The sequence below is a fragment of the Babylonia areolata genome, chromosome 35 (genome assembly GCF_041734735.1).
Source record: "Babylonia areolata isolate BAREFJ2019XMU chromosome 35, ASM4173473v1, whole genome shotgun sequence".
In the NCBI taxonomy this organism is placed as follows: Eukaryota; Metazoa; Mollusca; class Gastropoda; order Neogastropoda; family Buccinidae; genus Babylonia; species Babylonia areolata.
In genome coordinates this window covers 284,171-297,500 of record NC_134910.1, presented here as the reverse complement: position 1 = coordinate 297,500, position 13,330 = coordinate 284,171, and the positions used below count along the sequence as shown (strand labels likewise).

At 42.0% G+C, this 13,330-nt stretch overlaps 1 protein-coding gene across 2 annotated transcripts in view; it reads left to right on the top strand.

The window, feature by feature from the left end:
- The window catches only part of LOC143277904 (uncharacterized), a 29,135-nt gene that overhangs the window by 1,163 nt on the left and 14,642 nt on the right, over positions 1-13,330 (top strand). Inside the window, exons 2-6 of one of the 2 annotated variants that reach the window (XM_076582872.1) lie at positions 2,491-2,739; positions 5,092-6,164; positions 10,021-10,214; positions 11,691-11,780; positions 12,599-12,742. In XM_076582872.1, coding sequence (XP_076438987.1) covers positions 2,510-2,739; positions 5,092-6,164; positions 10,021-10,214; positions 11,691-11,780; positions 12,599-12,742 — 1,731 coding nt within the window. In that variant the 5' untranslated portion in view covers positions 2,491-2,509. Of the gene's footprint in view, positions 1-2,490; positions 2,740-5,091; positions 6,165-10,020; positions 10,215-11,684; positions 11,781-12,598; positions 12,743-13,330 lie in introns of both variants that reach the window. The other variant, XM_076582871.1, reaches the window with a different exon arrangement.

Genomic DNA, 13,330 nt, shown 5'->3' with positions numbered 1-13,330 from the left:
TTTTGTTTTGTTTGTGTGTGTGTATGCATGTGTGTTTGGTGGGGTTTATTTTTCAGCACCAAACTTAAATGTCAGAAAAATGTAAAAATGTTGATAGTAAAGCTATCAGCTAAAAATGTTGATGGTAAAGCTATCAGCTAAAAATGTTGATGGTAAAGCTATTAGCTAAAAATGTTGATAGTAAAGCTATCAGCTAAAAATGTTGATGGTAAAGCTATTAGCTAAAAATGTTGATGGTAAAGCTATCAGCTAAAAATGTTGATAGTAAAGCTATCAGCTAAAAATGTTGATGGTAAAGCTATCAGCTAAAAATGTTGATAGTAAAGCTATCAGCTAAAAATGTTGTCAGTAAAGCTATCAGCTAAAAATGTTGATAGTAAAGCTATCAGCCCAGTCTAGGTGTCCCTGCCTACACAAACACTACAATGGGATTTTACCACTTGATAACTTTAGAAAAAAACAACAAACCCTTGCATCAAAACATATGTAGTGATCAGGAAACAAATGCTCTGATCTTACGTTTTCCAAACAAAGCTACTGCCACTAAGTTAATATTAAATCTGATGTTTTTGAATCTTTTGAGATAAGTATGCAAAATGTTGCTCTTCCCTCAGAACCACATCACCAGTTTCCTATTGGGAATTATCCAGATTTAATAGTAATACTGACATTCAGTCAGCCAGTATGTAAAAGGGACATATATATTATTTTCTGCATTTGTTAGGCATGTATACTAAGCCACGTATGTCCTGATATGAAAAATGATATAGATTTCAACATGTACTAAGCCACATATGTCCTGATGTAAAAATATGCAGTGTTCTCCGTGCACCTAAAATTTTGAGTGTCAATATGACCCTCAGTCTCATTTTTGGGGAGTCATTTAACAGATTTTGAGGGTCAGAGTCTGAATCATCCGATGTTTCAGCTTGTTGCTTTGTTTGTTTGTTCCCTCAGTCATCACACAAGCACATTACACACACACACACATAATAATCAAACTGAAATCCAATGTAAAAGTATTTATAAAAAATAAAAATAAAAATGAAAAAAACACACATTTTTTCAATGACAGCAGTTGTTGTTTGCTGTTGCTGTTGTTTCTATTCATAACTAGTTTATAACTTCATTTATTATATTATATTATATTATATTATATTATTATTATTATTTATTTTTATTTTATGTTATTTAATTTAATCAATTAATTATTTTTATTTATTATTTATTTTATTTAAAAAAAAAATCTCAAGACCTGACTAAGCGCATTGGGTTACGCTGCTGGTCAGGCATCTGCTTGGCAGCTGTGTAGCGTATATGGATTTGACCGAACGCAGTGACGCCTCCTTGAGCTATTGATACTGATAACTAGTTCTTATCTTCTTTATATGTTATGAAACAGAAATGCCCTTGCAAATAAAATTTAACTTTTTTTAAAATTAAAGAAAAACAACTTGTGTTTAACACCTTACTGTGCGGCCTTAGCACTGCCATCATTTTTCGGCAGTTTTGATGCGCCAGCATTTGCTGAGATCGAAGGCCCAGCAGCCGATACTGTGACTGCATCACATGTTTCAACTACAATTTGTTCAAAATCTCAGCTAGTACAGTTTTTAGTTGACTAACGTTTATTTTACTATTCGTGCTCTAGCCAGCACATTGACATTTTCAGCGTTTGAATGGAATGGTTGACGTTTGAGCGAATGCTCATCTACCGCCACATCCTCACCCATTTTGAAAAACACAGCACCCTAACCACTCTCAACCACGGCTTCTGCAGTGGATTCTCTTGTGAAACCCAACTCCTTCTGACTACACATGACCTCCTGAACTCTTGACCACTCTGATACAGTGATAGGAACACAAACATGCATGCACTCCAGGCCTGACAGCACGTTGGGTAATGCTGAATTCATGCACTCCAGGCCTGACAGCACGTTGGGTAATGCTGAATGGATGCACTCCTGGCCTGACAGCATGTTGGGTAATGCTGAATGGATGCACTCCAGGCCTGACAGCACGTTGGGTAATGCTGAATGCATGCACTCCAGGCCTAACAGCACGTTGGGTAATGCTGAATGGATGCACTCCTGGCCTGACAGCACGTTGGGTAATGCTGAATGGATGCACTCCTGGCCTGACAGCACGTTGGGTAATGCTGAATGGATGCACTCCAGGCCTGACAGCACGTTGGGTAATGCTGAATGCATGCACTCCAGGCCTGACAGCACGTTGGGTAATGCTGAATGCATGCACTCCAGGCCTGACAACATGTTGGGTGATGCTGCTGGTCAGGCATCTGCCAAGCAGGTGTGATGTAGCGTATATGGATTTGTCTGATTGTAGTGATTCCTCTTTGAGAAAGTGTGTGTGTCTGTGTGCTTTAGACTGTGTGCGCACATGCATTCACATTTTTCAGTAAACATGAGAGAATTGAAATGTTGATATTAAACTGACCATCAATAATTAGTTTTGTTTCCCCATTTCCAGTTTTCATACAGATACCAATATGGATCTGACAGTCCAAGAGAAATCACTGATGCAGAAAGTTCCGGACCAGTGGAAAAGTCTCCTGGCATTTCTGCTTACCAACACGTCAGTGAAGCGTGACCAGGTGTTGTCAGTGGCGGCCATGCGATACAGACGACAGATGACCCACACTGCTGAATCATGGGATACCCTGCTGACTGCCCTCAGCAGGAGAACGCCTGTCATCGACTGTGATGGCTCTCTGAGTTTGTGAGTACAGTGATAGATTGGTGACTGAGTGTTGGTGACAGGACTGGTGACTGAGTGTTGGTGACAGGATTGGTGACTGAGTGTTGGTGACAGGATTGGTGACTGCTGAGTGTTGGTGACAGGATTGGTGTCTGAGTGTTGGTGACAGGACTGGTGACTGAGTGTTGGTGACAGGATTGGTGAATGCTGAGTGTTGGTGACAGGACTGGTGACTGCTGAGTGCTGGTGACAGGATTGGTGAATGCCGAGTGTTGGTGACAGGACTGGTGACTGCTGAGTGTTGGTGACAGGATTGGTGACTGAGTGTTGGTGACAGGATTGGTGACTGCTGAGTGTGGGTGACAGGATTGGTGACTGCTGAGTGTGGGTGACAGGATCGGTGTGTGAGTGTTGGTGTCAGGATTGGTGACTGCTGAGTGTTGGTGACAGGATTGGTGACTGAGTGTTGGTGACAGGATTGGTGACAGGATTGGTGTCTGAGTGTGGGTGACAGGATTGGTGACTGCTGAGTGTTGGTGACAGGATTGGTGACTGCTGAGTGTTGGTGACAGGATTGGTGACTGCTGAGTGTTGGTGACAGGATTGGTGTCTGAGTGTTGGTGACAGGATTGGTGACTGAGTGTTGGTGACAGGATTGGTGAATGCTGAGTGTTGGTGACAGGATTGGTGTCTGCTGAGTGTTGGTGACAGGATTGGTGACTGCTGAGTGTTGGCGACAGGATTGACAGGATTGGTGACTGCTGAGTGTTGGTGACAGGATTGGTGACTGAGTGTTGGTGACAGGATTGGTGACTGCTGACGACTGCTGACTAATGAATGTTGTGAAGTAGATGTGTATGAGAAACTCAGAAAGCCAACAGAAAGAGCAGTGATACTTTTTTTTGCTGCAGCAAGCTTCTTTGAGATAGAATGGGTTTAGTTTGAAGAAAGCTTCTTTGAGATAGAATGGGTTTAGTTTGAAGAAGAGAAATGTCTTCTTGGAGATAGAATGGGTTTAGTTTGAAGAGGAGAAATGTCTTCTTTGAGATAGAATGGGTTTAGCTTGAAGAGGAGAAATGTCTTCTTTGAGATAGAATGGGTTTAGTTTGAAGAGGAGAAATGTCTTCTTGGAGATAGAATGGGTTTAGTTTGAAGAGGAGAAATGTCTTCTTTGAGATAAAATGGGTTTAGTTTGAAGAGGAGAAATGTCTTCTTTGAGATAGAATGGGTTTAGTTTGAAGAGGAGAAATGTCTTCTTTGAGATAAAATGGGTTCAGTTTGAAGAGGAGAAATGTCTTCTTTGAGATAGAATAGGTTTAGTTTGAAGAGGAGAAATGTCTTCTTTGAGATAAAATGGGTTCAGTTTGAAGAGGAGAAATGTCTTCTTTGAGATAAAATGGGTTTAATTTGAAGAGGAGAAATGTCTTCTTTGAGATAGAATGGGTTTAGCTTGAAGAGGAGAAATGTCTTCTTTGAGATAGAATGGGTTTAGTTTGAAGAGGAGAAATGTCTTCTTTGAGATAGAATGGGTTTAGTTTGAAGAGGAGAAATGTCTTCTTTGAGATAAAATGGGTTCAGTTTGAAGAGGAGAAATGTCTTCTTTGAGATAGAATGGGTTTAATTTGAAGAGGAGAAATGTCTTCTTTGAGATAGAATGGGTTTAGCTTGAATAGGAGAAATGTCTTCTTTGAGATAGAATGGGTTCAGTTTGAAGAGGAGAAATGTCTTCTTTGAGATAGAATGGGTTTAGTTTGAAGAGGAGAAATGTCTTCTTTGAGATAAAATGGGTTTAGTTTGAAGAGGAGAAATGTCTTCTTTGAGATAGAATGGGTTCAGTTTGAAGAGGAGAAATGTCTTCTTTGAGATAGAATGGGTTTAATTTGAAGAGGAGAAATGTCTTCTTTGAGATAGAATGGGTTTAGCTTGAAGAGGAGAAATGTCTTCTTTGAGATAAAATGGGTTCAGTTTGAAGAGGAGAAATGTCTTCTTTGAGATAGAATGGGTTCAGTTTGAAGAGGAGAAATGTTTTCTTTGAGACAGAATGGCTGCAGTTTGACAGAATGGCTTCAGTTTTAAGAGGAGAAATGCGTTGTGACAGGAAAGTAGTGTTTTTACAACATACATTCTGTGTCAATTTGCTGGTTTGCAATTGGTACATGTATGTATTGTGTCATGTGATGTGTGTATATGTGTGTGTGTGTGTGTGTGTGTGTGTGTGTGTGTGTGAACAGTGTGTGTGTGTGTGTGTGTGTGTGTGTGAACACATGAACACACACACACACACACACACACCCACCCCCCATCCTCACCCCCACACTTCCCCCAAGTGTGATGCCTGATGCCACAGTGATGCTGTGTGACTGTGTGCCACAGCCCCTGTGTCCTGTGGCTCTTCCCTGCCTGCTTCACCACATCCTTCTTACACTTCCTGCTTCGTTTCCATCACCACGTGTCTCCCGACACTCTGGGCAGGTTCCTTAACCTGCCAGTGCCCCACAGTTGTGCCCCTTTCGTCGGCCCTCTCTTTCAACAACTTTCAGCCATCCTGGCAAAGCGCTGTGATGAGGCAGGAGTGGGAGAGGATCAGGGTGAGAAGACACGTGCGCCATCTGTGGAAACATTCACACGGACTGGTTCACAAGGTGGTGAAGCCAAAAGTGAAAGCAGGATCAGCAACAGTAGAAAGTTTGCCGACAATGCCGTCATCGCCGCTGACACTGACCAGACAGTGAGTCCTCGCCCCACACAGGAAATGATCGGCATCGACAGCAAACATGATGCCACCACCAGTGACAGAACAGCCTTGAATTATGCGATTCGGTCGTCTGTGCAGGTTGAAGAACTTTGGGATTCAGACAAACACACAGCCCAGCCTGTTGAGCTGTCCGGCAAGTTAGCATCAGACATTGTTGACACAGTCACATGCCTATGTCACACGACAGACACTGACACAGTCACACCCCCGTGTCATACCACAGACACTGACACAGTCACACCCCCGTGTCACACGACAGACACTGACACAGTCACACCCCTGTGTCACACGACAGACACTGACACAGTCACACGCCCGTGTCACACCACAGACACTGACACAGTCACACCCCCGTGTCATACCACAGACACTGACACAGTCACACGCCTATGTCACACGACAGACACTGACACAGTCACACGCCCGTGTCATACCACAGACAGTGACACAGTCACACGCCTGTGTCACACAACAGACACTGACACAGTCACACGCCCGTGTCACACCACAGACAAGGATGCTGTCAAACTGGAGAAACCCTGGCAGACAGATGGCGTTGAGGAAAGCTGTGAGGATGTCATCGTGGTTGAGGATAGCAATGATGATGTCATCGTGATTGAGGACAGCAGTGAGGAAGACAACGATGTCGATGGCGACGAAGGGGACAGGAAAGGGATGGTCCACAAGGAAGGTGGGTAGACTGACAGGGGGTTGGGGTGGGGGTGGGGGTGCTTCTTTCTGCTGTCTGTGTATCCATGGTGATGTGTTGTGGACAGACACACACACACACACACACACACACACACACACACACACACACACACACACACACACACAGGAGAATGGTGAGTGCTTTCTGGCTTTATTTGGGAGTGGATTTGAAGTAGTCTGCTATGGCTGTTATGCATTAGGAGTAGATTTTGAGTGTTGTGAAACCGGAATTAAGTATTGTGGCATGACTTGTGTTATTAGATTACAGTAGTGTGGTATGACTTGTGATATTGGATTATAGTATTGTGGTATGACTGTTGTGATATTGGGTTACAGTATTGTGGTATGACTGTTGTGATATTGGGTTACAGTAGTGTGGTATGACTGTTGTGATATTGGATTACAGTAGTGTGGTATGACTGTTGTGATATTGGATTACAGTAGTGTGGTATGACTGTTGTGATATTGGGTTACAGTATTGTGGTATGACTGTTGTGATATTGGATTACAGTAGTGTGGTATGACTGTTGTGATATTGGGTTACAGTAGTGTGGTATGACTGTTGTGATATTGGGTTATAGTATTGTGGTATGACTTGTGATATTGGGCTACAGTAGTGTGGTATGGCTGTTGTGATATTGGGCTACAGTAGTGTGGTATGACTGTTGTGATATTGGATTACAGTAGTGTGGTATGACTGTTGTGATATTGGGTTATAGTATTGTGGTATGACTGTTGTGATATTGGGCTACAGTATTGTGGTATGACTGTTGTGATATTGGGCTACAGTAGTGTGGTATGACTGTTGTGATATTGGGTTACAGTATTGTGGTATGACTGTTGTGATATTGGGCTACAGTAGTGTGGTATGACTGTTGTGATATTGGATTACAGTAGTGTGGTATGACTTGTGATATTGGATTACAGTAGTGTGGTATGACTGTTGTGATATTGGATTACAGTAGTGTGGTATGACTGTTGTGATATTGGATTACAGTAGTGTGGTATGACTGTTGTGATATTGGGCTACAGTAGTGTGGTATGACTGTTGTGATATTGGATTACAGTAGTGTGGTATGGCTGTTGTGATATTGGATTACAGTAGTGTGGTATGGCTGTTGTGATATTGGATTACAGTAGTGTGGTATGGCTGTTGTGATATTGGATTACAGTATTGTGGTATGGCTGTTGTGATATTGGGCTACAGTAGTGTGGTATGGCTGTTGTGATATTGGGCTATAGTAGTGTGGTATGACTTGTGATATTGGATTACAGTAGTGTGGTATGGCTGTTGTGATATTGGATTACAGTAGTGTGGTATGACTGTTGTGATATTGGGCTACAGTAGTGTGGTATGACTTGTGATATTGGGCTACAGTAGTGTGGTATGACTTGTGATATTGGGCTACAGTAGTGTGGTATGACTGTTGTGATATTGGATTACAGTAGTGTGGTATGACTTGTGATATTGGGCTACAGTAGTGTGATGTGACTGTTGTGATATTGGGCTACAGTAGTGTGGTATGACTGTTGTGATATTGGATTACAGTAGTGTGGTATGACTTGTGATATTGGATTACAGTAGTGTGGTATGACTGTTGTGATATTGGATTACAGTAGTGTGGTATGGCTGTTGTGATATTGGGCTACAGTAGTGTGGTATGACTGTTGTGATATTGGATTACAGTATTGTGGTATGGCTGTTGTGATATTGGGCTACAGTAGTGTGGTATGACTGTTGTGATATTGGATTACAGTAGTGTGGTATGACTGTTGTGATATTGGATTACAGTATTGTGGTATGGCTGTTGTGATATTGGGCTACAGTAGTGTGGTATGACTGTTGTGATATTGGATTACAGTAGTGTGGTATGACTGTTGTGATATTGGATTACAGTATTGTGGTATGGCTGTTGTGATATTGGATTACAGTATTGTGGTATGGCTGTTGTGATATTGGGCTACAGTAGTGTGGTATGGCTGTTGTGATATTGGGCTACAGTAGTGTGGTATGACTGTTGTGATATTGGGCTACAGTAGTGTGGTATGACGGTTGTGATATTGGGCTACAGTAGTGTGGTATGACTGTTGTGATATTGGGCTACAGTAGTGTGGTATGACTTGTGATATTGGATTAAAGTATTGTGGTATGACTGTTGTGATATTGGGTTACAGTAGTGTGGTATGACTGTTGTGATATTGGGCTACAGTAGTGTGGTATGACTGTTGTGATATTGGGCTACAGTAGTGTGGTATGACGGTTGTGATATTGGGCTACAGTAGTGTGGTATGACTGTTGTGATATTGGGTTACAGTAGTGTGGTATGGCTGTTGTGATATTGGGCTACAGTAGTGTAGTATGATGTGTCCTATGTGTAGGTGTTGTGTTGGATGATATGTGTAGGTGTTGTGATGAATGATATGTGCAATGTGTAGATGTTGTGATGGATTATATGTGGGATCATGAGGAGTGTTTTGTGGTCTGTGATGATTGTGTGTCTGTGTTCCTGAGCGTTTGTGTGTGTCTGTGTGTATGAATGTACATTGGTTCCTCTGTGTGTGTGTGTGTGTGTGTGTGTGTGTGAACATACATTAGTTCCTGAGTGCTTGTGTGTGTGTGTGTGTGTGTGTGTGTGGGTGTGGGTGTGAACATACATAAGGCCTGAGTCAGTGAGTGTTTGTGTGTGTGTCTGTGTAGGAACATACAATAGTGCCTGAGTGTTTGTGTGTGTCTGTGTGTAGGAAGATACAATAATGCCAGAGTATTTGTGTGTGCGTCTGTGTGTGTAGGAACATACAATAGTGCCTGAGTGTTTGTGTGTGTGTCTGTTTAGTGTTGAGCATGCAAGTTTTTCATTTTAGTGTTTGATGCATGTTATAAACTTTGGTGTTTTCATTGGACAGCTCAGTTGATCGTGTTTACATCATACATGGAAAGACGCTTCATGAATGAAATTCTTCTTCTGTTACTACTGCTTCATCTTCTTCCACTTCATCTGGTTATTGTTAGTATTATTACTATTATGATTATGATGATGATGATGATGATGATTGATCTTATTATTATCATCATTATCATCACCATCAGAATGAGTGTCATTGCTAACATCATGGTCATCATCATTCTGATGAAGGAACACAGGACAAGATTGATCATTACCATCAGAATGAGTGTCATTGCTAACATCATGGTCATCATCATTCTGATGAAGGGACAGAGGACAAGATTGATCATCACCATCAGAATGAGTGTCATTGCTAACATCATGGTCATCATCATTCTGATGAAGGAACAGAGGACAAGATTGATCATCACCATCAGAATGAGTGTCATTGCTAACATCATGGTCATCATCATTCTGATGAAGGAACACAGGACAAGATTGATCATCACCATCAGAATGAGTGTCATTGCAAACATCATGGTCATCGTCATTCTGATGAAGGAACAGAGGACAAGATTGATCATCACCATCAGAATGAGTGTCATTGCTAACATCATGGTCATCATCATTCTGATGAAGGAACAGAGGACAAGATTGATCATCACCATCAGAATGAGTGTCATTGCTAACATCATGGTCATCATCATTCTGATGAAGGAACAGAGGACAAGATTGATCATCACCATCAGAATGAGTGTCATTGCAAACATCATGGTCATCATCATTCTGATGAAGGAACAGAGGACAAGATTGATCATCACCATCAGAATGAGTGTCATTGCTAACATCATGGTCATCATCATTCTGATGAAGGAACACAGGACAAGATTGATCATCACCATCAGAATGAGTGTCATTGCTAACATCATGGTCATCATCATTCTGATGAAGGAACACAGGACAAGCAGACAGAGGGACAGTGGAGGAGGGACAGAGGGGTGGAGGGAGAGAGGGGGAGTGATGATGGAGGGATGGAGGTGTGGTCACAAGCCGCTGGGCAGGAGGAGGAAGGAGGAGGTGGTGGCCACATCGCGCACAACATCCCTGATGACGACCATACAACAACTTCTGGGACAGAGTTTCTGGTTGGTGGAGTCTTGTGTCTTTTGTGTGTGTGTGTATGTGTGCACGTGTGTATGTGTTTGTGTGTGTGTGTGTGTGTGCGTGTGCACGTGCAGCTGAGAACAGGGAAGAGTTTTGTCTATCAATTTATTGTGGACACGTTGTGGAGGGCTGGTGACTTGGTCCTTCCACAATAAGGAACACCAGCAAAACTGTCGGAACTGGTAAACCAGGTCAAGCCACATTTATCTCTGTCAGTTCATCTGTCTGTCTGTCTCACTCTCTGTGATTTATATATTGGTTCATGAGTGGCTGGAAACATCTTATGCAGAGATTAACTTCGACTTTCATCAGTTTTTGACTATGATCTGATACATAAAGAGATGCATGAATACACACACACACACACACACACACACACACACAACAACAACAACAACAACAACAACAACAACAACAACAACAACAACAACAACAACAACAACAACAACAACAACAACAACAACAACAACAACAACAACAACAACAAAAACACACACATACACACAAACACACAAAAAAACAGCATAAAAACAAAACAACAACAACCAAACAAACAAACAAGCCCAAAGAACAAGGAAACAAAACAAGACAACACACACACACACGCACACACAACAACAACAACAAAAACACACACCACTCTAACTGGCCACCATTCCTGTTTCATTTGGGGTTATCTTTGTCAGGTGGATCATGTTGTGTACATTGTTTGAACAGAGTGTATCTTTGTTAGGTAGGTCATGTTGTAGAATGTTTGAACAAAGTGTATTTTTGTTTGATAGGTCATGTTGTACAATGTGTGAATAAAGTGTATGTTTGTTAAGTAGGTCATGTTGTACAATGTGTGAATAAAGTGTATGTTTGTTAAGTAGGTCATGTTGTACAATGTGTGAATGAAGTGTATGTTTGTTAGGTAGGTCATGTTGTAGAATGTTTGAATGAAGTGTATGTTTGTTAGGTAGGTCGTTGTACAATGTGTGAATGAAGTGTATTTTCACTGTTGAACAGACTGTGTGAATGAAGTGTATTTTCACTGTTGAACAGACTGCATGAATGAAGTGTATTTTCACTGTTGAACAGACTGTGTGAATGAAGTGTATTTTCACTGTTGAACAGACTGTGTGAATGAAGTGTATTTTCACTGTTGAACAGACTGTGTGAATGAAGTGTATTTTCACTGTTGAACAGACTGTGTGAATGAAGTGTGAATGAAGTGTATTTTCACTGTTGAACAGACTGTGTGAATGAAGTGTGTTTTAACTGTTGAACAGACTGTGTGAATGAAGTGTATTTTCACTGTTGAACAGACTGTGTGAATGAAGTGTATTTTCACTGTTGAACAGACTGTGTGAATGAAGTGTATTTTCACTGTTGAACAGACTGTGTGAATGAAGTGTATTTTCACTGTTGAACAGACTGTGTGAATGAAGTGTATTTTCACTGTTGAACAGACTCAGATCCAGACACTAAGAGAAGCACTGAAGTCAGCAGACACAGAGGTGACACCCAGAGACTGCGATTTCCTTCTGTCCATTCCACCTTCACAGGTGAGTGACACCCACAGACAGTGATTTCATTCTGTCCATTCCACCTTCACAGGTGAGTGACAGTCAGAGACAGTGATTTCATTCTGTCCATTCCACCTTCACAGGTGAGTGACAGTCAGAGACAGTGATTTCATTCTGTCCATTCCACCTTCACAGGTGAGTGACAGTCACAGACAGTGATTTCATTCTGTCCATTCCACCTTCACAGGTGAGTGACACCCAGAGACAGTGATTTCATTCTGTCCATTCCACCTTCACAGGTATGGTGTTGCAGACTTTATCATGTTGCACACTGCATGGTGTTGCAGACTTTATCATGTTGCACACTGCATGGTGTTGCAGACTTTATCATGTTGCAGACTGCATGGTGTTGTAGACTTTATCATGTTGCAGACTGCATGGTGTTGCAGACTTTATCATGTTGCAGACTGCATGGTGTTGTAGACTTTATCATGTTGCACACTGTATGGTGTTGCAGACTTTATCATGTTGCAGACTGCATGGTGTTGCAGACTTTATCATGTTGCACACTGCATGGTGTTGCAGACTTTATCATGTTGCAGACTGTATGGTGTTGCAGACTTTATCATGTTGCACACTGCATGGTGTTGCAGACTTTATCATGTTGCACACTGTATGGTGTTGCAGACTTTATCATGTTGCACACTGCATGGTGTTGTAGACTTTATCATGTTGCAGACTGCATGGTGTTGCAGACTTTATCATGTTGCACACTGCATGGTGTTGTAGACTTTATCATGTTGCACACTGTATTGTGTTGCAGACTTTATCATGTTGCAGACTGCATGGTGTTGCAGGTGAGGGAGACTTTATGGACAGTGGACTGGGGGAGTGTGGAGGAGGAGGGGGTGTGTGGAGCGGTGGGGAGGGTGGTGCAGCTGTCCGGGAGACTGAGTGATGCAGTGGTCTCCCTTGTGCTCCAGGCTATCCTCATTCCCCTGGTGAGTGCTGGGGGGACGAACGGGGGGCATGGGGGTAGATGGGTGTGGAGCTTGATTTACATGTATGTGTGTGAGTATTTGTGTGTGTGTGTTTCTCTGTGTGTGTGTGTGTGTGTGTGTGTGTGTGTTTATGTTTGTGTGTGTGTGTGTGTGCTGTGTTCCACGCTTGGGTTTGTGTTACACACAAGGTTCAGTATAACGTAATAGCATTATTATCATTATGATTTTTGTTATTGTTATTATTTTGATTATGATTAAATAACTGTCAGGATGATTGTGCGAAGGATGTGTGTTTCTTGCAGTTTGCAGGCATTAAAGACACCTCATTAAGACAGCTCATGTGGTGTGTTGCAGTTTGCAGGCATTAAAGACACCTCATTAAGACAGCTCATGTGGTGTGTTGCAGTTTGCAGGCATTAAAGACACCCCATTAAGACAGCTCATGTGGTGTGTTGCAGTTTGCAGGCATTAAAGACACCTCATTAAGACATCTCATGTGGTGTGTTGCAGTTTGCAGGCATTAAAGACACCTCATTAAGACAGCTCATGTGGTGTGTTGCAGTTTGCAGGCATTAAAGACACCTCATT